Below are 25,200 nucleotides of genomic sequence, written 5' to 3'. Positions count from 1 at the left end.
CAGCGGTTTCAGAGGGAGATTCGTACGGGGATTTGATTCGTACGGACCCTGTATGATTCGTACGGAGTCCTGCTCCTGGTACGAATCGTACTTCATCGTACATATGGGGGACGTTGCAGGGTACGATTCGTACGGGAAAAACGCTCCGTACGGCTATTCGGAGTGTTTTATCCTGAATCGGAATCGACGCCTAGGTGTAGTTGTTAGGTGTTCAGGAATTTGGATGTCTTGGTGTCTTTTAGGGGCAGCAGGGATTTGAATGGTAGCTTTTTTAGTATGTGATATTTGGTGTTCTTAAGTAGGAAATTCTGGTATTTGACTTGTGATGTGTGCAGGTACTTTAGAGTATATATTTATAAATACAAGTAGTAGGCTTTTGGGAACTAGTGCTTGCCTCTTTTAAATCTTAAAGTACATGCCTAACTTCTATCTTTGTTACATTTAGGGCGACGGTTTTGTACTGTAACATTAATTATAATTTTTATTTTGATTGCAGTCCTCACATAACAAGCATTTATATAGTATTTAGTAAATTTCCAATTCACATTCTTCGTACTTACTCTTTCCTGCCGATATATGTATCCCAGGGGCGGAAACCACAGTTTGCTTTTCCATTATGTGATATAAGTTGCTCTTTCTGCCATTCGGTGTGAAAATAGTTTATTTATAAAATTAAGTATTATGTTAAAAACATTAAATTAGTTAGGTATAGTAATGAAAATATGGGTAAACACCCATTACAACGCATTTTTTACAACGCACTACCATTACAACGGAACTTTTACAACGCAAATACTATTACAACGCATTTATTTACAACGCATGTTTTTACAACGCAGGTACTTTTACAACGCATACCATTACAACGTAAGTATTGGTAAGTATATAATTATATTTAAAATGTTATATGTTAGGTTTTTTTTAAAGGGGTATTTTTAGGGTTCAGGGTCAGTTTTGGGTTTTTGGGTAAAGGGGTATTTTTAGGGTTCAGGGTCAGTTTTGGGTTTTTGGGTAAAGGGGTATTTTTAGGGTTCAGGGTCAGTTTTGGGTTTTTGGGTAAAAGGGTATTTTTAGGGTTCAGGGTCAGTTTTGGGTTTTTGGGTAAAGGGGTATTTTTAGGGTTCAGGGTCAGTTTTGGGTTTTTGGGTAAAGGGGTATTTTTAGGGTTCAGGGTCAGTTTTCAGTTTTTGGGTAAAGGGGTATTTTTAGGGTTTAGGGTCAGTTTTCAGTTTTTGGGTAAAGGGGTATTTTTAGGGTTCAGGGTCAGTTTTCAGTTTTTGGGTAAAGGGGTATTTTTAGGGTTTAGGGTCAGTTTTCAGTTTTTGGGTAAAGGGGTATTTTTAGGGTTCAGGGTCAGTTTTGGGTTTTTGGGTAAAGGGGTATTTTTAGGGTTCAGGGTCAGTTTTCAGTTTTTGGGTAAAGGGGTATTTTTAGGGTTTAGGGTCAGTTTTCAGTTTTTGGGTAAAGGGGTATTTTTAGGGTTCAGGGTCAGTTTTCAGTTTTTGGGTAAAGGGGTATTTTTAGGGTTTAGGGTCAGTTTTCAGTTTTTGGGTAAAGGGGTATTTTTAGGGTTCAGGGTCAGTTTTCAGTTTTTGGGTAAAGGGGTATTTTTAGGGTTCAGGGTCAGTTTTCAGTTTTTGGGTAAAGGGGTATTTTTAGGGTTTAGGGTCAGTTTTCAGTTTTTGGGTAAAGGGGTATTTTTTGGGTTCAGGGTCAGTTTTGGGTTTTTGGGTAAAAGGGTATTTTTAGGGTTCAGGGTCAGTTTTGGGTTTTTGGGTAAAGGGGTATTTTTAGGGTTCAGGGTCAGTTTTGGGAATTTTAGATAAAGGGGTACAAGAAAAAAATTAAATAAAAATAAATATAAATTAAATTAATTAAATAAAATTAAATTAAATTAAATTAAATTAAATACAATTACATTAAATAAAAATAATTTTAAATAATATACAATTAAAAAAATTATATATACTTACCAATACTTACGTTGTAATGGTATGCGTTGTAAAGGTACCTGCGTTGTAAAAAAATGCGTTGTAAATACATGCGTTGTAATAGTATTTGCGTTGTAAAAGTCCCGTTGTAACGGTATGCGTTGTAAAAGTATGCGTTTTAACGTCATACATCCGAAAATATGCTTCCAGTAATTTTACTTTTTATATATACATATGTGCTGTCAATTGAATTTGTAACTCATTTTTTTCTGACCATATTCTAAGTGATCAAGATGTGGAACAAGTGTGCCTTTCTTTTCTGTTTGGCAGCAAGTGTTTGTTTTAATTACATTTTAAACATACAGGTTCGGTTCATTTTGGGGAGGTAGTGCATTTTTATTTTTAGCATTTAAGGATTATTAATGTGTATACTTTGTTTATTCAAACTAAGTTGAATGTGACTTTGTAAAGATGTGCAAGTGTGTAGTTGAATTATTGAGTGCTTTCTTTTTGTTGAAGTCATTCTTTAGTGTCTAAGGAATGATACACACAATAAAACGGTGAGATTGTTAAATAATTATTCAACTGTGTTTTTAAATTAAGTTTTGAAACTTACCAGTGAAGGTAGTTGGTAATTTTCTGGACATCTTCCTTCTGAAATGTATCTGTGCATTCCGGTAATGCTGTTTGCTTCTAGTTCTTATATTTGTTCCGTGAAAAACCGTGAGGTGTTTTTCTGTGTTAATGCTGTTTGGTTGAATATGTTCTTATTTATATTTGTTAGTTTGTTTTTAGGTATTTTTTTTGCTTGCTTTTGTGTGAACACTATTTAATGTTTACATTAAAAATACTTTGTTTGTCCTTCCCGCGTAGTCTTTCAACGCGCTCGGGCCCCCTTCGTCTCCAACAGCTAGTAACGGTATGCGTTGTAAAAGTATGCGTTTTAACGTCATACATCCGAAAATATGCTTCCAGTAATTTTACTTTTTATATATACATATGTGCTGTCAATTGAATTTGTAACTCATTTTTTTCTGATCATATTCTAAGTGATCAAGATGTGGAACAAGTGTGCCTTTCTTTTCTGTTTGGCAGCAAGTGTTTGTTTTAATTACATTTTAAACATACAGGTTCGGTTCATTTTGGGGAGGTAGTGCATTTTTATTTTTAGCATTTAAGGATTATTAATGTGTATACTTTGTTTATTCAAACTAAGTTGAATGTGACTTTGTAAAGATGTGCAAGTGTGTAGTTGAATTATTGAGTGCTTTCTTTTTGTTGAAGTCATTCTTTAGTGTCTAAGGAATGATACACACAATAAAACGGTGAGATTGTTAAATAATTATTCAACTGTGTTTTTAAATTAAGTTTTGAAACTTACCAGTGAAGGTAGTTGGTAATTTTCTGGACATCTTCCTTCTGAAATGTATCTGTGCATTCCGGTAATGCTGTTTGCTTCTAGTTCTTATATTTGTTCCGTGAAAAACCGTGAGGTGTTTTTCTGTGTTAATGCTGTTTGGTTGAATATGTTCTTATTTATATTTGTTAGTTTGTTTTTAGGTATTTTTTTTGCTTGCTTTTGTGTGAACACTATTTAATGTTTACATTAAAAATACTTTGTTTGTCCTTCCCGCGTAGTCTTTCAACGCGCTCGGGCCCCCTTCGTCTCCAACAGCTAGGAACCCTTCATTAAAAAGAGAAGATTGATGCCCTCCCTATTTATTTAAGGGATATCAATGAATGGTACAATAAAATACTGCAGCAAGTTGTGGGCTGCCTCACAGTAAATATATGTGAAAGGGGTGTGTGTGCAGACCCTCATTCAAAGGGGGTGGGAGGCTGGTTCGACTCCGACTGCCAAGAGCTAAAACGATTGGTGAGTCGACGTGGTAGGAGGGCAAGGCGCCACCCAAGCTCCTTGGCCTCCCAGGAACTGGTCAAGCTTAAACATCAATACAAATCTCTGGTGCAGACAAACAAAGCCTCCTTCTGTCACAGTAAATGGGATGAGATGCAGGAAATTATCATCCTTAAGGACCAGGAGACAGTCTGGGCAAAGGTCAACAAGTCTAGTGGTCAAAATAGTGTTACTCTTGTTTACATGATCCCCAAAGCTCAGTGGATAACTTATTTGAGAGACCTTTATAGGGGACCCAGTGACTCAGATAGGCCTCATAGAACTGTAGAGCAACAACTCTCCATTGCTTGGCTTTCAATAGATGAAGTAAAAACCGTAATTGAAAGAGGAAAGCTCTCCTGTGCAGCCGGCCCTGATAACATCCCAGCAGTAATAATTAAAACAAACAGTGTTTGGTGGGCCACGTTCTACTCTTCCCTGTTTAGCTGGATTGCCACATCAGGTCTTTATCCTCTCTCCTGGAAAGGGTCAATTCTGAAACCCATTTTAAAAAAGGGAGTGGTACAGACACCACACATTATAGGTTGATCAGACTTCTTGAAATTTCACAAAAAATATTTTCAAAGATTATCTTATCGAAACTTGAAGTCTGGGCCAGCGAAACGATTGAAATCCCATTAGTGCATGGATGCTTTCTGGAGGGTCATTCCACCATATATCATTGTTTCACATTATGGGCCATTATTCCGAAGACCCAAGAGGAAAATCAAATGCTGTTCTGCTGTTTTGTAGACTTATGGACAGCCTTTGATTCTGTTGATAGGGCTATCCTTTGGGGAAAACTGACTGTCTGGGGGTCTCCCGTTAAACCTTCTTAGTGTACTACAATCTTTGCACTACAGTAACCGGGCCCAGGTAGAGTTAGATAAGTCAGGTAGCTTATCTTAAGGAATTCCCTTTGAAAATGGGCTTCGGCAAGGGAGCGTTTTAGCACCCCTGTTTTTTTTGGGGCAGATCTCCCCTCCTTCATTTCCCAATCTAATTCCTTTTCACCCAAAATAGGGAAACAGCACATTGCCTGACTTCTTTATGCAGATGATCTGGTGTTTCTGGATTATACCCCTTTTGGTCTACAGAGGAAATTAAATGCTCTACAAACTTATAGTAGACAAAATCAACTTCACATTAATTTGGAACAGACCAAGATTTTAGTTTTTGGGAAAAGAGTGAATACATATAATTGGTATTTAGATCTACAGGAGGTAGAGCAAGTCGATCAATATAAATATATGGGCCTAACTATCAAGTTTTAATAGCAAATTTAGGGGACTTTCTCATCTTCCATTATTAAGGGCATATGAGGGGAAGATACCTCCACTGGGTTTATACGGACAAGAGGTTTTTTTCGTTTGACCCGACATTTGAATGTGACAGATTAGAAGGCGTAGTCCTTAGAAGGTTTCTATCCCCCCCCCCCAGGGTACTATGGTTCATTCCATAAGGAGAGATTGCAATCTGGGGTCTTGAACTTGATGGCCTCTACCAGGGCCCTAAGATATTTCAATACTTTTTGTGGAGAATGATGAGGTGTTAATAATCTCCAAATTATGTTTGGAAGAATTCCAAAGAAGCAAAAGTTCTTGGGCAAAGGCTGTAAGAAATAGATTAATACTCCTAAGAACCTCCATTTAGATAGTAGTATAATTAAATTTTGGTACTCCTTCCCAGGCACGCGCGCGTTGGAAGAATTGGTTGCCTCTGTGTCTGAATTGAATGGCCTATATTATCTGTGCAAGAAACCATTCATCAGTTTCTCAATCCCTACACTGGGGCAGGACACTGTTTTCCCTTATTCTCCGCAGCTACCAGACACAGGGCTGTGAATAGAAATATCGAGGGTCAGGGTGTTTTGCAATCCAATCTATTCATCCCGCCTATACTTGTCCAGGGTCCAGGACAACTGTGGTCTTTGCCCCTGCCTCCTGAAAGCCAAGTGTACCCTACTGTGAATATTGACGGATGATCTCTTTCATCTTGTAAATCTAATTAAGTTTTTAAGTCCCCTGTTTTTTAAATATGGTGTCGTCCATTGGATGGCAGCTGTGGAGCTGTTGACAGAAATGCGTTATCAAGATGTGGCTGTTGGAACTGCTCGGTTTTTATGGTCGGTTAAACAGAGTTTTAAGGATGAGCTGTAGTGGGCCTGGGATGTTGAGTAGTTAGGATGGGACATTTTTATGATCTTCATTGTCATCTATGTTTTAGAATGTGTTATGGACAACTGTCTAAATGAATAAACTTACTTATTTACTTTATTTCGCATTATTGTATTCTAAATATATTTGTAATGCTTAATGTGATATATTCATTTTTAATTTGTTTTACAGCATTTGGTATCAATTTTTGTTGGTTTAAGTAGTTTTTTAAACTTAATCTATATTGCAAATGTTTGCTTCCATGTGTTTAATGGTTTTGTCTAGTGTTAATATATTTTTTGTGGGGGTAATCCTTGCATTGATATTGCTCTAGTTCTAAACTTTTATAAATAAGAATGACAACTATTTGTGTTGCTAATTTCCAACAATATAATTGTATCCAACATTGTATGTTACAATATTTGCTCTTGGTTGTATAGATTTTGTTTTCATGACAATATTTATACTATAGGTTATTTTTGTAAACAATATTATGTTGATGATGTTTGGCAAGTCAATGGGCCCGATTCACAGAACTAACTTAAGACAAAATCCTAAGCTTACTACCTTTTTGGTATTCACAGAAGGTTACTCATTTTGGTATTCACGGAAGGCACTTACTCATTTCGGTTATTCACAGAAGTTAGGAGTCCTAACTTTAGGACTCCTAAATGCCTTCTATGAATACCGAAAGTCTTAAAGTTAGGATTTTTCTCAATTTAGTAGTAGTAAAGTTAGGACTCCTAAATGCCTCCTTTGAATACCGAAAGTCTTAAAATTAGGATTTTTCTCAATTTAGAAGTAGTAAAGTTAGAACTCCTAACTTTCAAACTCCTAAATGCCTTATATGAATACCGAAAGTCTTAAAATTAGGATTTTTCTTAGTTTAGTAGTAGTAAAGTTAGGACTCCTAACTTTAAAACCCCTAAATGGCTTCTGTGAATACCGAAAGTCTTAAAAATAGGATTTTTCTCAATTTAATAGTAGTAAAGTTAGGACTCCTAAGTTTCAGACTCTTAAATGCCTTCTGTGAATACCGAAAGTCTTAAAATTAGGATTTTTCTCAATTTAGTAGTAGTAAAGTTAGGACTCCTAACTTTAGAACTCCTAAATGCCTTCTGTGAATACCGAAAGTCTTAAAAATAGGATTTTTCTCTATTTAGTAGTAGTAAAGTTAGGACTCCTAACTTTCAGACTCCTAAATGCCTTCTGTGAATACCGAAAGTTTTAAAATTATGATTTTTCTCAACTTTACTACGACTAAACTGAGAAAAATCCTAATTTTAAGACTTTCGGTATTCACAGAAGGCATTTAGGAGTTCGAAAGTTAGGAGTCCTAACTTTACTACTACTAAATTGAGAAAAATCCTAATTTTAAGACTTTCGCCATTCACAGAAGGCATTTAAGAGTCCGAAGGTTGGGAGTCCTAACTTTACTACTACTAAATTGAGAAAAATCCTATTTTTAAGACTTTCGGTATTCACAGAAGGCATTTAGGAGTTCTAAAGTTAAGAGTCCTAACTTTACTACTACTAAACTGAGAAAAATCCTAACTTTAAGACTTTCGGTATTTACAGAAGGCATTTAGGAGTCTAAAGTTAGGACTCCTAACTTCTGTGAATACCGAAATGAGTAAGTGCCTTCTGTGAATACCAAAATGAGTAAGTGTCTTCTGTGAATACCAAAATGGTAGTAAGTTTAGGATTTTGTCTTAAGTTAGTTCTGTGAATCGGGCCCAATGTTCTTTTCCTTGAAATCCTGTCAAATAATTTTTGTTCCAGAATAAAAAATACAGCGGAATGTATAGTATGCTTATTTGTACGTTTAAACTCACCTTTACATTAAAGGTAATCAATACATCAAGACTAGGAAATATTATGTTAAAATGTATTCTTTAATAATGCACATAATAGAGTGATTTCATGTTCTCTGAATGACGGAAGCAATGGAATAGATATGATCTAAGAAATGTGATTTTTTATGTCTTAGAATACCGATTATACTTCAGTGAGAAAGTTTATGTCTTAGAATACTCGATTATACTTAAGTAAGACTAAGAAACAGCTACTTTCTAAAACAGTATTTATATTCAAGTGCATCAGAATGCAAATAGTATTTCTATCTTTTTAGGCAGAGGCCTGCCCACCCAGACCCGGAAATGTCCTACAAAGAAAGAGAGCTGGAGAGGTCAGACAGAAGAGGTTACCAGTCTTGCCACCTCCTTACCTCGAATGATCCGCTGCTCCACACAATGTTGCTCACGTTCAGGGTGATTTCCTTGCCTTTTGTGGCATTGGGGTCTGTCTTCCCCACCTTTAGCATTTTGAATTCCTCAATCGTAAAGATCTGAAGATTGAGGATATCAAAAGAGGCCGGGGCATCTCCATGCTCATCAAAGAATATATCATGGCCACCATGGCTCCTGATGTTCAGATATTTCAGATAATGGTGAATCTATCGAACACAACAGAATATAGGTTAATACAAAGAATTGTTGTCTTCTCCTCTAAACTCCTGTCTTCTCTCTCCCCCTAGGTCTAAGCCACCTCCTCATCTTACACTTGATTATGTTCCATTACTTTCATTTGTGCTGTGTGGAGCATCATCTAGAATGGGTCACATTCTGTGTCAAGATTCACATTATATACAATGGATCGCCCACAAGCCCTTACTATCCATGTGTCCATTCAGCATGATGGATCTTGTGCTTGTTCCTTCCAGGGCTCTCCCATACTATAGAAGCTTGTCCATCTCCTAATATGTGCACATATTGCACCATTGTAAAATACATGAATAATTTCTACATTTGCATGGTGGAGAGCCCCTCTGCAGCTGAAGGAATGGTTCAACCTATGAACCATGAGTGATGCAATACATGGAGCCACATGTGCCAAAGACCCTTGCAGGATGCTATAACTGTGCACATCTAGGAGACATGTTCAGTAATCTAATCTGCTGACAGATGCCTTGGGGAGCAGCACATAGGATGACAGGGGCCTATTGATGCCCCGGGGATCACGCTCACTAACCTGCCTCCAATTTCACATCAAGGGTGCACCAGCAGGCACGTTGTGAGTATCCCAGTTGAGGTAACCTGTGTTTGGTCTCTGAAAGGGAATGTTGAAGGCCTGCTCTAGAGCGGGTGAAGTCTGCAAATTTACTCTCCCTAATCGGAAGCTTTCAAGAGATGTTGCAGAGAAGCCCTAAGGACAAATGTTTGCTGAACGCAATGAAAACACCATAGTTTTAATGTCCACCTGACACAATGAAAGAGGGTGTGTGCCAGCATTCAATATGCACTTGATTTGCAAATCAATCCAGATATTGAATTAGTTTGCCCGTCACAACGGCTCCTATGTGTTGCTAGATATGTTGTAAACAGCTTTAGAAATGATAACAGTGGCACCTTTCCGTTCTGCAATTTGACCTGAGCATTCCAGATGTGTTTAAAATGCACTAAAGTTGTCCTAAGATGAAGGTCTGGTGGGACAGAAAACAGGAAAATGAATAAATAAATAAATAAATGCATAAATGGTGAAGCCACTTAGACTCCACATTGGGCCAATCATTCATCATTATTTGTAACATGCCCAATCACGATTGGAAGATTTTTCCCACTGCCTATGGACTGTCCCTTTCTTTTTTTCAAGTGGAAGACGCCCACTGCAAGTTAAATAGGAAGTACACGTAGCTCAGCGACTGTCCACTTCTGTGACTGTTGTCTTTTAATTGGGTCACTACAACATCATACTCATCATTAAAACAAAATTAGACCTAACCACATAACCAGTATCATCTACTCCTGGAAGCCCTTCCCAAGACAAAAACAATGTTTAATTTATAGTCAATCATAGAACCAAGTGAAATCAAATCTCCAAGAAGATTCAAAATAACATCAAGCTCTGCAGACAAACCAGACAGCAATGATTGGTCCAGGAGTAGGACCAATCATGCTCACACCACCCAACAGCCTTTACAACTTGATGGTTCCAAGCTCCAAGAACATTCATACTAGTATTTGGCTCTGCAGACCAACCTGGCAACAACCACTATTTCAAAAGGTGGACCAACCATGGTCATACTATTCAATGACTTTTATCAACTCAGTGGTTACAAACTCCATGAGCTTTTAGAATAACCTCAGGTTCTGCAAAAAAAATCAGACAGCACCCACTGGTCCAGGAGTAGGACCAAACCACACACAAAGCACCTAACAACCTTTACAGCTCCATGGTTCCAAGTTCCAAACACATTCAAATGAAATTTAGGCCCTGTAGACCAACCAGGCAGCAAGGACCTCTGAATCAAGATTAGGACCAGTCATGCTCAAACATCTGAGACAATACAAAAATAGAGAAGCAACATTCCACAATTAATCCATAGCGTTCTAAATTAAAACTTCAGACATCTTGAGACAGATTTGTAATAAAACTTTATTCCTTTATTGTTCGTCAAATCTCTATAAAATAAAGATGTTCAGCCAATGTGTTTCACTCTGACACAGCAAGCTTCCTCAGGGCATATATTCTCAACAAGTTATCCAAGAAGCTTTTTTCATATATAGGCTTAATTGTTTATCAGTCAAACCATTTCTATTGGTGCAACCCCATTAAGTGCAACAAAAATTCAAGTAAAAGTGTGCAGTGTTCAGCGTGTAAGTCTCAAATCACCATTCTGTCAGACAAAGGTTTATCTCAAATCACCATTCTATCAGTCAAAGGTTTGGCTGATAGAATGGTGATTTGAGACTTACATGTCAAACACCGCATAATTTTGTTTCTATCTAATCTAATTTTATTAGCTGTTTTATTTTTCTGGCCCTTATTAGACATGGCAACGCATATTGATTGCATATCATATAATTCAACTCCCTAGATAAAATATGGTCTAATGTATCACATGATCATATCATATTTTTCTTTTTGTTGAGGTGCATTTCTATGGCATAATACTGTAGAGGCCACAAGTTATATTCAATATTGAAAGAGTTCAAGAATAGTCTTATCTGTGCATGCTCAATCACTTCATAGACGCTGGCAATAGTTCATCTGCAGAAAGAATGGCTTTGGAATTCAAAATTACATTTCCATTTTTTGTAAAATCTACTCACTTATGTAGGTTCAAGCTATTGGTCTTTACTAGGGGCCAAATTTACAAAATTGAGAGATCACTGCATGTTTCTCTATTACCTGGTCTTCCGATAAGAGATTAAATTGTCTAAATGCATACCGCGTAATCTGGGACCATGTCTTCTTCAAACTGTCCATTTACGATTATGCATCCTAATTCTCATAATTTAGAAAGACAACAATGCCTTTACTGTCTGCTTTATTATGGTCTGGCCAGGAAATTGGCGGAAGTGCCCATAATTGTCTAAGACCTTATCTCTAAAGACGTCCCAATAGTAACTTGAAATGTTTGCATTAAAATCACCCAAAAATAGTCACCAATCTGGAGGATTACAAAGTAGAAAAGAGCAAACATAATTAAGGTAGTGGTAATTGTATGTCATTATTGCTGCCAGGAGAACAATGGACATTGACAAGCTGATATGACATCGCTTTGGACAGCAGAGGGCTGCTGTGGTTATTTTCAAACTCTGAATATTTATATCTGGAAATAAGACTTTTTGATAGTTCCAGGCATGCTTTGTTGATCAAAGAATTGAAGGTGATCCGCTTGTATTGCCCATAGTATTAGAAATCACAAAGCTATTAATTAAATAGACATTTTCAACAGTAAAACTATAGTCAATTGTCTAGGTTTCTTGAAGACAGATTGTATCTACATTCAAGTCCCTTAACAGGAGCAGAGTTTCAAGAGTGGAAAAGAAACCGGCCACATTCCAGGACCAGATTGCTAGGTTTAGCTAAATTTGTGAATCGCCATGAATGGAAGGGGGATGGATCACCCACAGTTTTGGTGGGAATGTAGGGAAAAGACTTTACCCATAAGTAGAATGTTATCTCAATGAGAAAAAAAAGAAATTAAATTGCAAATGTGTTAAGTTGATTTTATTTCCCCTTTACTGAACTCTACGCTGTGTAGAATTCCACAGAATGGGGTAAGAAACCCATGAGAGAAGTCACATGACATTCCCAGTAGCATGCCTGAACCTGCATCTGGCACAGCGTTCCAAGCATTTTACTGGGAAAGCTTGTAAACTGTAAGAAATGTAAACGTATGTTCAGACGGAGATGTAAATCTCCACTTCTGTCACAAGCATTTCTCTTGTAGACGGAGCCTACAGTAATCTATCCATTGTTGTAGAATTGATTACAATCCTGTATTAAAACAATGTATAACACTATTTTTCTCTGACCTGCCATGGTTGGATGTCACTGATGTTGGCACATGCCCCATTGGTGAAGGGTCCCTCCCCTGGCTTGCAGGACACCAGCGCATTCAATGCATGTGCAAAAGCATGGACTGCAAGATAACTCTGGTAAGTGTAGCTCAGATCATTGAGTTCAAACAAAGATATCGCTGCCTCGTTCATGGTCTCGTTCCCTGAGCAATACTCCAACTGCGGTCCCATTGTTCCTACAGTTTTCTCCTTGTTCTCCTCGGGCCACTGACAGTGGAAGGCCTTTCCAAAGAAGGGTTTAAGAAAGATATCATCAGGAAAGTTGCCAGGATGAAGCTGGAGGAGAAATTTTGTGAAACCTGACATAGTGTTTGTGTAGGGTTTGAGACCCAATGTCCCATTCAGTATTCTCCATGCCTCTCCTGCGAAGAATCCTGGAGAAATGTCAAAGTAAGCAGAGAATATCCAGGTCTTTCCTGTGACATTCTGATCATAAATAGTTTCTAATAACAACTTTACTTGTGCTTCTGCACTGTGAACAATAACCACCTTAACTGAGTGTCTTCGTATAACTTCAAAAACTCGCCAGACCTTCTCCATGGAGTATCGCAGGTGAATTTTCTCCATGAAAGCCACACAGCCACCATTTTCTTCGATTAACATCTTCACCTGCTGGCCTCCCTGTATGCCCACATCATCATCGGAAATGATCATACCCACCCATGTCCAGCCAAAGTGCCCCACTAACTGTGCCAGGGCGATATTCTGAAATGAGTTGCCAGGAACGGTGCGAAGGAAGGACGGAAACTGGAGTTTGTCACTTAGGGTGGAGATTGCAGCTGAATGGCTGATCTGTCAGAAAAATAGAAACAACATGAGACATTCATCTAAATGACTCTGAAAGTATTTAGACATGATGTAAGTGCAAGCTCTTTTAAACACACTTAATGAAGTGGCTTTCTTTGGCATCTGCAATCTTCGTCTATAGCCACATCAATGTATATACGAGAATTTGTAAGCTCTATAGGTCAGATTCAGGCTGCGTTTGACAGGGTAGATATTGGACTAGTGTATACATTGTTCCTATTGCTGAATGCATTTTACTACATTGTTTTACTAAAATTCCTTTGAAAAGCATAAGCAAATTATGCATGGTTTAACATTCAAATGTAGTCAGTTTACAAATTGAAGTTTATATTGGGTGTGAACCTAGAATATTCAGGATGGAATATCATTCATTATTCCTCCATATACTAGCCCAAATATCGAGGGAAAAAATATCAACAGGTAAGTGTGCATAGATTTCTTATACCTAACTCCATGACTACCTACCTTAATGATATCAATATCATCAAGGTACGTAGATGTGGAGTTGAGAAAAGCCAATTTTAATGCTGTTTATGCATTTACCTTTCAATATTTGCGACCTTCTGTTTTTTGGCTGTGATCTTGAGGTATGACGATATATTCCTGACGACATCCATTATTTTGGCCACTGTACTGTTCCAAGTCCTGAGTTTGAAATTTCTGCTTGGTTAGGACACTAAGGGGCTCATTATGATGGCGGGTGGACATCAGTTCCCCTGCCACCATAATGGTGATGGGACCAACCGACAGACGTGTGGCGGTCCCACCTGTCCAATTAGCTTGCTGCCACCATATTGGCTGGATGCAGCACCATCCGCAATGGTAAAAGTGCATGCACGGCATATCCCTGTACCATGTGGAAGGCACCACGCAGTGCCTGCCACTTGGTGCAGGGAACTGCAAGGGGTACCATGGGCTCCCCCAAAGTGCACCCCCCCACCCCCCAGGGGGCCCGCAACAGCCCCCCGTAGCCAATCCCCATCAGCCTTTCCATGGCGGCAAGCTGCCATGACAAGTCAGTTACAGCACCATCCTAATATGGATGGCAGTGCCTGGAAGGCACTGCCACCATATTAGTGGCCAGGTCCGCCCGGCCGGCAATCCATCCACTGCGGTACCCTACCATGATAATATAGCAGGGGGTAAATGTAGTTGGAATCGCGGGCGGCCCGGCGATAGTGATCTGCCTGCCATTATAATCACCCCCTCAGTGCCAGATTGTTCACCAGTCATTTGCATTACTATTTTGTTTTTTGTAAACTACTATTTTATTGTAGGAGGAGTTATCAATATTGGAACAAAACACAAGTTATACAAATAAACATTTCCGAATAACAGACTCTGTTTTCAAAGATAATTGATCACAGTTGAAATATGAGATATGTATAAAAGTATGACCGTGGCAGGGGAAGAAAGAAAACATACAATAATAGAAGAGTAGGGAAAAAACTTAGCTTGGACCAAATATCGGACCAGCAGTTTCATAAACTACTTCCATTGAAGACTGGACCATATTCTTTCAACCTTGTTAATAGCTCGAGGACCTCTTGCCTTGGCTACTGACGTACCAAAGCCCACCACTCAGTCACTTTCGGTGGAGAGGATTTTATCCAGACCCTGGCCATACATAATCGAGCAGTAACAATTATGATGGAAACCAGTGACCCGAGTCCAAAATCAAGGCCTTGTTTATACCCCAACATGATTTCCTTGTTGGTCAAATGGAAATCAGAGCCCAAACACGCTGTTATATGTTGAAGTATGCTGCCCCAGAAATCCTGAACCTCCGGCAAGTACCTACACTGATTGGAAGAGTGTATAGGTAGTGACAGAGGGATTGATGGAGTGTATGGGAACTACCTGGGTAATTGGAGGAGTGAATCAGTAGTGTGTAGGTGATTAGAAGTCTGCATGGGTAGTGCACAGGGGATTGTAGCAGTGCATGTGTTAGTGCCTGTGTCATTGTATAAGTTCATGGGTACTGACTGGATGCAAAGAGTACTGCAAAGAGAGTACACGGTCAATTTATAAGTGCTTGGGTTTTGGCAGAGTGATTGGATAAGTAGATGGTGCTGGCTTGGAGATTGGAAGGCTACATGGGTAGTGCACAGGTGATTGTACAACTGCATGTGTTAGTGCCTGGGTCATTGAATGAGTACATGGGTAGTGACTGAATAAGTAGAGAACTGCAAGGATAGTGCATGGTGATTTTATAAGTGCTTGGATTTTGGCAGAGTGATTGGATAAGTACATGGTGCTGGCTGGGTGATTGGAAGAGTGCAAGGGTAGTGGCAGGGCGATGGCTGAGCTGCATGGGTAGTGCTCAGGGGACTGTAGCAGTGCATGAGTTAGTGCCTGTGTCATTGCATGAGTACATGGATAGTGACTGGATAATTAGAGTACTGCAAGGAGAGAGCCTGGTGAATTTATAAGTGCTTGGATTTTGGCAGAGTGATTGGATAAGTGCATGGTGGTGACTGGGTGATTAGAGGAGTGCATAAGCAGTGTCGGGGAGATGGCTGGACTGCATGGGTAGTGCTCAGGTAATTGTAGCAGTGCATGTGTTAGTGCCTGGGTCATTGCATGAGTACATGGGTAGTGGCTGGATGATTAGAGTTCTGCCTGGAGACTGCATGGAGAATGTATAAGTGCATGGGTACTACCTGGTTAATTGGAGGAGTGAATCATTAGTGTGTAGGTTGTTAAAGGTCTGCATGGGTAGTGCTCAGGGGATTGTAGCAGTGCATGTGTTAGTGCCTGGATCATTGCATGAGTACATGGGTAGTGACTGGATGATTAAAGTGATGCAAGGACAGTACATGATCATTTTATACCGGCTTGGATTTTGGCGGAGTGATTGGATAAGTACATGATGGTGGATGGGTGATTGGAAGAGTGCATGGGTAGTGACAGTGGGATTTCTGGAATGAATGGGTACTACCTGTGTAATTGGAGGAGTGAATCAGTACTGTGTAGGTGGTTAGAGGTCTGCATGGGAAGTGCTCAGGGGATTGTAGCAGTGCATGTGTTAGTGCCTGGGCAAATGCATAAGTACAAGGTGCTGGCTAGGCGATTGGAGGAGTGCATGGATAGAGACAGGGCAATAGCTGGACTGCATGGGTAGTGCTCAGGGGATTGTAGCAGTGCATGAATTAGTGCCTAGGTCATTGCATGAGTGCATGGGTAGTGACAGGATGATTAGAGTGCTGCAAAGAGAGTGTATGGTGAATTTATAGGTGCTTGGATTTTGGCGGAGTTTTTGGATAAGTACATGGGTACTGATTGGATGATGAATGTACTGCAAGGAGAGAGCATGGTGAATTTATAAGTGCTTGGATTTTGGCAGAGTGATTGGATGAGTACATGGTGCTGGCCGGGTGATTGGAAGAGTGCATGGGTAGTGATAGGGCGATGGCTGGACTGCAAGGATAGGGCTCAGGGGATTGTAGCAGTGTATGTGTTAATGCCTGGGTCATTGCATGAGTACATGGGTAGTGACTGGATGATTAGAATACTGCAAGGAGAGTGCATGATGAATTTAGAAGTGCTTGGGTTTTTTTGAAGTGATTGGATAAGTTCATAGTGCTGGCTGGGTGATTGGAGGAGTGCATGAGTAGTGACAAGGAGATACCTGGACTGCATGAGTAGTGCTCACAGGATTGTAGCAGTACATGTGTTAGTGCCTGGGTCATTGCGTGAGTACATGGGTAGTGACCAGTTGACCAGAGTGCTGCAAGAACAGTGCATGGTGATTGTATAACTGTATGCATTTGGCGGAGTGATTGGATAAGTACATGATGCAGGATGGGTGATTGGAGGAGTGCATGGGTACTGACAAAGGGATGGCTGGACTGCATGGGTACTACCTGGGTAATTGAAGGAGTGAATCAGTAGTGTGTTGGTGGTTGTAGGTCTGCATGGGTAGCGCTCAGGAGATTGTAGCAGTGCATGTGTTTGTGCCTGGGCCATTGCATAAGTACATGGATACTGACTGGATGATTATAGTACTGCAAGAACAGTGCATGATGAATTTTTAAGTTCTTGGGTTTTGGCAGAGTGATTGGATAAGTACATGCTGCTGGCTTGGTGATTGGAGGAGTGCATGAGTAGTGACAAGGAGATACCTGGACTGCATGAGTAGTGCTCACAGGATTGTAGCAGTGCATGTGTTAGTGCCTGGGTCATTGCATGAGTACATGGGTAGTGACCAGTTGATCAGAGTGCATGCATGATCAGTGCATGGTGATTGAATAACTGTATGTATATGGCGGAGTGATTGGATTAGTACATGATGCAGGATGGGTGATCGGAGGAGTGCATGGGTAGTGTCAAAGGGATGGCTGGCTACATGGGTACTACCTGGGTAATTGAAGGAGTGAAGCAGTAGTGTGTAGGTGGTTGGAGGTTGGCATGGGTAGTGCTCAGGAGATTATAGCAGTGTATGTGTTAATGCCTGGGTCATTGCATGAGTACATGGGTAGTGACTGGATGATTATAGTACTGCAAGGACAGTGCATGGTGAATTCATAAGTTCCTGGGTTTTGGCGGAGTGATTGGATAAGTACATGGTGGTGACTGGGTGATTGGAGGAGTGCATGGGTAGTGACAATGAGATGGCTGGACTGCATGAGTAGTGCTCACAGGATTGTAGCAGTGGATGTGTTAGTGCCTGGGTCACTGCATGAGTAGTGCACATCCGGATGATTTGGGAGAAAGCAGGTGCAGCAGAACATTCCACCTCTGTAGCAACCTTAGGAGAACCTTCATCATCTGCAGCCATTACAATACCAGCTGACTTTGAAAAGTAGAGTAAGATGGGTACTCACTGTGTAAAATGCCACATGCTTGTCACTGTAAACATTTTTTCTGTGGGTGCATTCTTTGATACAGTGAAGAAGCAAGTTTTGTTTGCTCCCAGTTACCACATTAAGCTTTTGAAAGACTGAATTTAGTTGCTTCTTTGCATTTCTCTTTCCTTAGCCTTTTAATGCCCTATTTACTTTTTTTGTTTTAAAAAGAAAAAAGTTAAAACCCATCTACAAGAAAATGATTCTCTTTAGAACCACTATCTAGTCAAACAAAGAGCTTGCGCTGTGGTTTTAATGTGTCAGAGACTGTATCGGTGTGAGACTAGGTGTGTCAGTGGCTGTACTGGTGTGTGGCTGGGTCTGTCGCATTTGTGTGTGCATGAATATATCAGACTCTGTAACGGAGTGTGTCTGGGTGGGGCAGTAGCTGCATCAGTGTGTGCCTGGGTGTGGAAATGGCTCTATCGATGTATGAGTGGATGTTTTATTGGGTGTATGAGTGTGTGCCTTGGTGTGTCAGTGGGTATATCGGTGTATGCCTTGGTGTGTCAGTGTCTGTAACAATGTGTCCTGGCTGTGTTATGGTCTGTATTTGTCTGTTGCTTGGTGTGTCAGGGGCTGTATCAGTAAGTGTATAGGTGTTTGAGTGGCTGTATTAATGTATGACTGATTGTCTAAGTGGTTGTATCAATGTGTAACTAAAGGTCTAAGTGGATGTATGAGTATGTGACTGGGTGTATCAGTTTCTGTATTGGAGTGTAGCTGGGTGTGTCAGGAGTTCTATCAGTGTGTGTTTGGGTATATCAGTGGCTCTATCAGTGTGTCCCTGTGTGTATCAGTGGTTGTATCAGTGTGAGCCTGGCTCTGTCAGTGGGTGTATCAGTGAGTGTCTTGTTATGTCGGTGACTATATTGGGCTGTACATGGATGTATCAGTCTCTGTGTGGCTTTGACAGTGTATGGGTGGGTGTGTGAGTAGCTGTATTGGTGTATGGGTATATGAGTGGCTGTGTTGGTGTTTGGCTTGTTGTGTGAGTGACTGTATGACTGGGTATGTGAATGACTGTATGGGTGTATGAGTCTAAGTAAGTAGTGGCTGATTGTATGGGATTTTTGATGGGTGTGTGAGTGTATGTACTGGGATTGTGCCACCACAGTGGGGACATGCCAGAGCACTTCTTAAAAAACCTAACCTTGATCCTGATAACTGGGGAATCTACCGCCCAATTTCCTTGCCTCCAGTGGTTTGTAAATTAGCAGAAAAATACATTAACTCAATTTTATCGGCATTTCTGGAAAATAATAACCGGCAACATGCTACACAGACTGGCTTTAAACCCCAACAAGGAACAGAAACAGCCATGTTGGCTGCAGTAGAAGAAATCAGGAAGACCCTTGACGGTGGAGGCTGCGCTGTTCTCATCCTGTTGGATCTCAGCGCAGCCTTCGATACCGTCAACTATAACCTCATGATACAAAGTCTGAGAGATGCTGGAGTGACTGGGCTGGCACTTAGGTGGCTACAGTCCTTTCTTTGGGATAGGGTATACTCGGTTTTCGAAGGAGAATGGTCCTCAAAATCTATTTCACTGACCTGTGGGGTGCCTCAGGGATCCTCCTTGAGCCCCACGATGTTCAATGTTTACATGAGATCGTTGGCAGAAATAGTACTCCCATTTGGGGTACAGGTCATCTCCTATGCCGACGATACTCAATTGATCGTCTCCTTAAAACAATCTATCTGATTAGACCCAGATCTGGCCACCTGCCTCCAGAAAGTCTCGAGATGGATGAGCAGCTCCTTCTTGAAGCTTAATGGAGCTAAGACCGAGCTTATGCTCTTTGGGAAATCTGCTCCTTTAAATATTGATCACCTGTGTCCTAATTGTTTGGGCCCCCGAGTCAAGAGGTTAGGAGTATGGATTGACTTCAATCTAGATTTTGGATATCAATCTCGTACCGTGGCAGCACACTACTACAGACTGCTCAGAAGGTTTAGACAGATACTTCCTATGCTTCCGGTTGCAGCAAGATGATTATTGGTACAGGCCATTGTATTGTCTCGACTCTATTATGCTAATGCGCTATATCTGGGAGCCCCCCTGGCTACTATTAACAGATTACAAATTATACAAAACTGTGCGACACGTATGCTAATGAATGTCCCCAAGCGCACTGGCCTTTCTTCATTGGCTCCCTGTCAAGCAAAGAGTACATTTTAAAGCTCTCTGTATTATTCATAAATCACTTGCAGGAAAGGGTCCGCCTTTAATTTGTATTTGGAGTAAACAGTACGCACCCAATAGGACCCTCAGGTCAGTGAAAAAAGGTTTAATCTGTGTGCCCAAACTCAAATATGTGCAAAGCGAAGGCCGATTGTTTTCATATAATTGTCTTAGACTCCGGAACAGTATTCCATTGTAAATATGTTCTGAACCTGACCATGTTAAGTTCAGAAAACTTGTGAAAACTTTCCTCTTCCAGTAATTCCCTCGTAGCTTATCTGGTGTCTTAGCGCTGGGATGCCCCTGGGTAACCACGCGCTCTATAAATGTGTGGGTATGTCAGGTCCAGTGTGAATGATTGAATAAGGATGTAAGTTCATATATGAGCACCTGTATGGGTGTGTTTGTGGCCCATAAGTTAACTTAGTAATATACATTTTAATAACTTTATAAATACATTTTATTAACACATTACAAAACAATTAAACCAAAAATAAAAATAATATAACTTACGTAACTATTTACAAATACACGTTTGTGCACAAGTACTCCAGATAGATGCAGGTATATGTTTAGACCCGCCAGGACAAAGCAAGGTGATGCCTGGAGGCATTTTACAATACCTTCAGAGAAAAAGAAAGCTAAATATGGGTAGTGTAATGTTTGTGGCAAGCAGTTATCCAGGGGCACTGCCAAAGAATGTTCACATGGGAGAAGTTCATTGTGGAGAGGTGTGGTGCAGCGGCCTGGGCAGCTGACTTTGGAGCACAGGGTTCATGGTTCGATCCCCAGCTCCGGCAGCAGCCCCGCTCAGCACCATGTGACTCTGGGCAATAGTTCACTTAATTTCCACGAGGGCCCCAGGTGCCTTGAGACCCGTAAGGGTGAGTAGTATGTGCTTTACAAATAAGGATTTATTTTAAGTACTCTAAAACAGACAATGAAAGGGTCTAAAATCAGATGATGCAGGAGAAAACAGGAGCAGCAGGATAGGCCGCCTCTACAGCACCTTTGGGAGAACCATACTTAGCTGCAGTCTTTACAATACAAGTTGCCTTCGAAGGTTTGAGTGAGGTTGTCTCTCACTGTGCAAAATGTCACATGCTTGTCGCAGTAAAAATGAATTCCGTGAGTACATTTTCCCTGTTTTACTATTCTCATGTCTATACGCATGCACCATAATGATCTACTGTTGAAAGAATCATCATTGAATAGTGGGGAAAAAACAATCCTAAAGATTGTAAAAAAAAAACTGCACACCATGGACCTGATTCACAAACGAAACATACACTTTTGTGTAAGTGGAGAAGTGTGGCTCAACGGTTAGAGCGGCAGACCCTGATGCAGAGGTCTAGCCCGGGACCAGGGTTCAATTCCCTGTCTCGGTGGGTCTTGGGCTCAAAATTCTACGGACCTGATAATTCTCGTCTCAGTGCCTCAGTCTCAGTGACTCTGCAACTCTGGTCAATAGCTTGCTTAATCTCCACAACGGCCCCCACAACGCTAAGGATGCCTGGCCTCCACCTTGGGGATGCCTAGGAGTGGACACCTCACAGGGAAAGCCAGGATGGGTTCCAAAGCGGTATTCGTACAAGCGCCTTGAGACCCTTGTGGGTGAGTAGTGCGCTATACAAGTATCAATTTACAATTTAAGTTTACTACTTTTAGGCATTCACAAAGGTAAATTTAGACCAAAAATCTAAGGGGCAGATTTACATGCCCCTTGCGTCACTTTTGCACCATCGTTCTTTTGTGACGCAACGGCTGCGTAAAAGTTGTGGCCCATTTACAACGTGACACATCTAGGGAGATACGTTGTAAAGCCCTGCGTGACATTATACCTGCATCAGGTATAATGTATGCAGGGTAGGCGTTCCCCTGCAGGAAAGCCTCGTAAAAGTGACGCAGTGAAATCTACAAGAATGTGAATCTGGCCCAATTTGTATGTAAGTAGGAGTTTGAATGTGTAAATGGATGTGTGAATGGATGTGTGACTGACTGTATGGGGCTTTGAGTGGGTGTGTGAGTGTTTTTGTGGGTGTGTCAGTACCTGCATAAAGGATTCTATAAGTGCATGAGATCATGTACTTGCAGTTCTGCAGTCTATTAACTTTTACTGCTTTGCCGCAGCAGACATTCCGCCACGGTGCGAGCAAATCTGACGCGTGCGCATATTGGACGCCCCCCTGCCGTCTTCTGCATAGCCCACCGTGACTTCGGACGGCGGGGGGCCATCTGACACATGGAAGGGGTTAATCTCTAAATGTTATAAACTTGATACTATGCCAATGTGGGAACAGTGAGTACTGTTATCATCGTCACGGGGAGCTCAAGTGTATGTTGCAAAATTTAAGAGCACTAACTTAGGGCCCGATTCACAGAACTAACTTAAGACAAAATCCTAAACTTACTACCATTTTGGTATTCACAGAAGGCACTTACTCATTTTGGTATTCACAGAAGGCACTTACTCATTTCGGTATTCACAGAAGTTAGGAGTCCTAACTTTAGGACTCCTAAATGCCTTCTGTGAATACCGAAAGTCTTAAAGTTAGGATTTTTCTCAGTTTAGGAGTAGTAAAGTTAGGAGTCCTAACTTTAGGACTCCTAAATGCCTTCCGTGAATACTGAAAGTCTTAAGGTTAGGATTTTTCTCAGTTTAGGAGCAAGTACTATTGCATAATGCGGAAAAGGTAGGTGCAGCAGAAGACCAATTGTTATCGGCACTAGCCTTAAGGGAATCCTATATGCCACAACAAGGCTCGGCGGGTCAGTACATCGGGGTGGAGACCGTCAGGTATGGCTGAAGGAAGTGCATGTAAACATAAAAAACATAAATACAGGGGGTCAATATACAGCGTGTGGGCAGAGCTTGCGGCATCCTCAATCGGATCTGATTATGAACCAAGGATTGCGCCGACGGGAAATAACCCCTCTCTAGACCCCCAATGTGCCCCTCTGTGGGTCCCTCTTACCTCTCTACTCCCGTGTCCGCACGCATTCACCTACCCATCGCCGCCGAGCTCGGATAGATGACGGAGCTCGGTGGCGGTTGCCATTATCAGGCGGGGCATGCTGATGCGGGATCGTTACTCCGCCCCTGCTATTCGTCAGGCGCTAAAGCTAGTAATGGTGGCGGCCATTATGGAGTAGAGTATGTTAAGTCTAATGTATAACTTCATTAAGTAAAGAGACGGGCTGAACCTCACTATTGAAATTAGCGTGAAGTGGCAGATATGTGGATCAATCAATGGTTATCATGGCATAATTATCATTGCATAATTATCATATTTTGCGGGGTGGTAAAGCGATACGTATGTTATTTGGCCAAATATCGCCCCTTAATTATCAGCAGCCGTCTCTAAAGGCTACAGTTCCGTGGCGATTGTTATTGACAGGCGTATTGTGACTTCGGCGGAGCCGGCATGCGAAACCCTTTTCAACTCCCGGCCGGTTCTAGTGGCGTGCCCTGTAACTGTGGCGGCCATTGCAGACTGTAGTGTATGAGTTCTTATTCACATTATCAAGCCATGTTTACCTAGTGAATCTTGGCATATATACCTTGGCATGATGTGGTGGCATCATGTGTACTGATTGGGTAACAAAATGAACAAGGGTGCCTACCCCACGAAGTATGGTGGCGGTGACCATATGTAGTAGATGTGTGTCTGGCTTGAACAAATATGTATAGGCGTAGTGTATGGGTCTCAACTATTTAGATATAGTTCAGTGAGGATTCAGAGTTGTCTAAGAAATCCCAGGTTGTCACTTCAAAGTGCATGCCATGGAATATCCTCGTTCAAGCCCCGAGTGTCCGATGATAATCGATGCACCCACCTCTGTTCCTTGTAGAATAGGGCATGTTTCGGGCAATTGGGACTAGATTCTAATATTAACCATTTGAGAGAATCTGCAGTATGGTTATTCTCCACATAATGTTTGCACATCTTGGTGTTTGTTTTTCTACAGCGAATGTTACTGCGATATTCCGTGATGCGGATTTTGATGGGACGTGTCGTCATCCCAATGTATTGTAATCCGCATGGGCAGGTAAGCATGTAGATGCAATGTGAAGTGTTACAATTAGTGTGTCCCCTGAGTTCCCAGGTGAAATTGTCAGTGAGTTGTATTGTCTTGTGTACTGTTGTATAAGTACATACCACACAAGAGCCGCATGGGTAATGCCCTTTCACTGGGGGTAAATGCCAGAGTGTCTGTTGGGTCACCTTTTTCTTGACTTTAGGTCTGGTGTTGATGAGAATGTCTTTCACATTCTGGGATCTCTTAAACGCAAACCTAGGTTGTTCAAAGGTTAGATTACCTGTGTTTAGAATTGCCCAATGGCGCTTAATCACACTTTTGATTTTCGTTGATGCAGGAGTGAACGTCGTCACACAGGTTATCGGTTGGTTCTCAACTGGTGTTAACTCCCGTTGTTCGAGGAGTGCTTCTCGGTGGTTGTGACTGGCTCTTTTTTGTGCTTTAGAAACATCCCTCGTGGGGTAACCTCTTTCTAAAAGGTTCCTGGAGAGGATTGCTGACTCTGTCTTATAGTCTGTTAAAGCACTACAATTCCGCCTAATGCGGAGGAATTGTCCAAACGGGAGATTGGTACGTAGTGCTTTGGGATGGTGGCTGGTGTAATGGAGCAGGCTGTTACGATCCGTAGGCTTCCTGTACATCGTGGTGCTCAAGCTCCCCTCTTTCAGTTTGATTGTCAGATCAAGGAATGCAATTTCATTGGGTGATACCGACATCGTGAATCGTAAGTAAGGGTTAAGAGTATTAACCCATTCAAAAAAGGCCTCATGTGTCGTGGGTGATCCTGTCCAGAGGATCAGGATGTCGTCTATAAATCTCCTCCACATCTTGATGTTGTCTAAGAAGGGATTAGACTGATGTTGTATGTGTCTACCTTCGAAATCAGCCATGTAAAGGCATGCCACTGACGGGGCAAAAGTACTGCCCATGGATGTACCTTGGGTTTGGTGGTAGTAATTGCCTTTAAA

At 41.1% G+C, this 25,200-nt stretch overlaps 1 protein-coding gene across 1 annotated transcript in view; it reads right to left on the bottom strand.

Moving 5' to 3' along the window:
* LOC144774095 (extracellular calcium-sensing receptor-like) overlaps window positions 1–24,948 on the bottom strand; it is a 38,092-nt gene extending 13,144 nt beyond the window's left edge. The window contains exons 1-3 of the mRNA XM_078659120.1: window positions 24,352–24,948; window positions 12,308–13,144; window positions 8,212–8,439 (exon numbers count right to left, since the gene is read on the bottom strand). Coding sequence (XP_078515246.1) covers window positions 8,212–8,439; window positions 12,308–13,144; window positions 24,352–24,948 — 1,662 coding nt within the window. The remainder of the gene's footprint in view (window positions 1–8,211; window positions 8,440–12,307; window positions 13,145–24,351) is intronic.
* Window positions 24,949–25,200: the final 252 nt, after the last annotated feature.

The sequence above is a fragment of the Lissotriton helveticus genome, chromosome 8 (assembly GCF_964261635.1).
Source record: "Lissotriton helveticus chromosome 8, aLisHel1.1, whole genome shotgun sequence".
In the NCBI taxonomy this organism is placed as follows: Eukaryota; Metazoa; Chordata; class Amphibia; order Caudata; family Salamandridae; genus Lissotriton; species Lissotriton helveticus.
The sequence above is the reverse complement of the archived record's forward strand: the minus strand, read 5'-3'. Positions and strand labels throughout refer to the sequence as shown.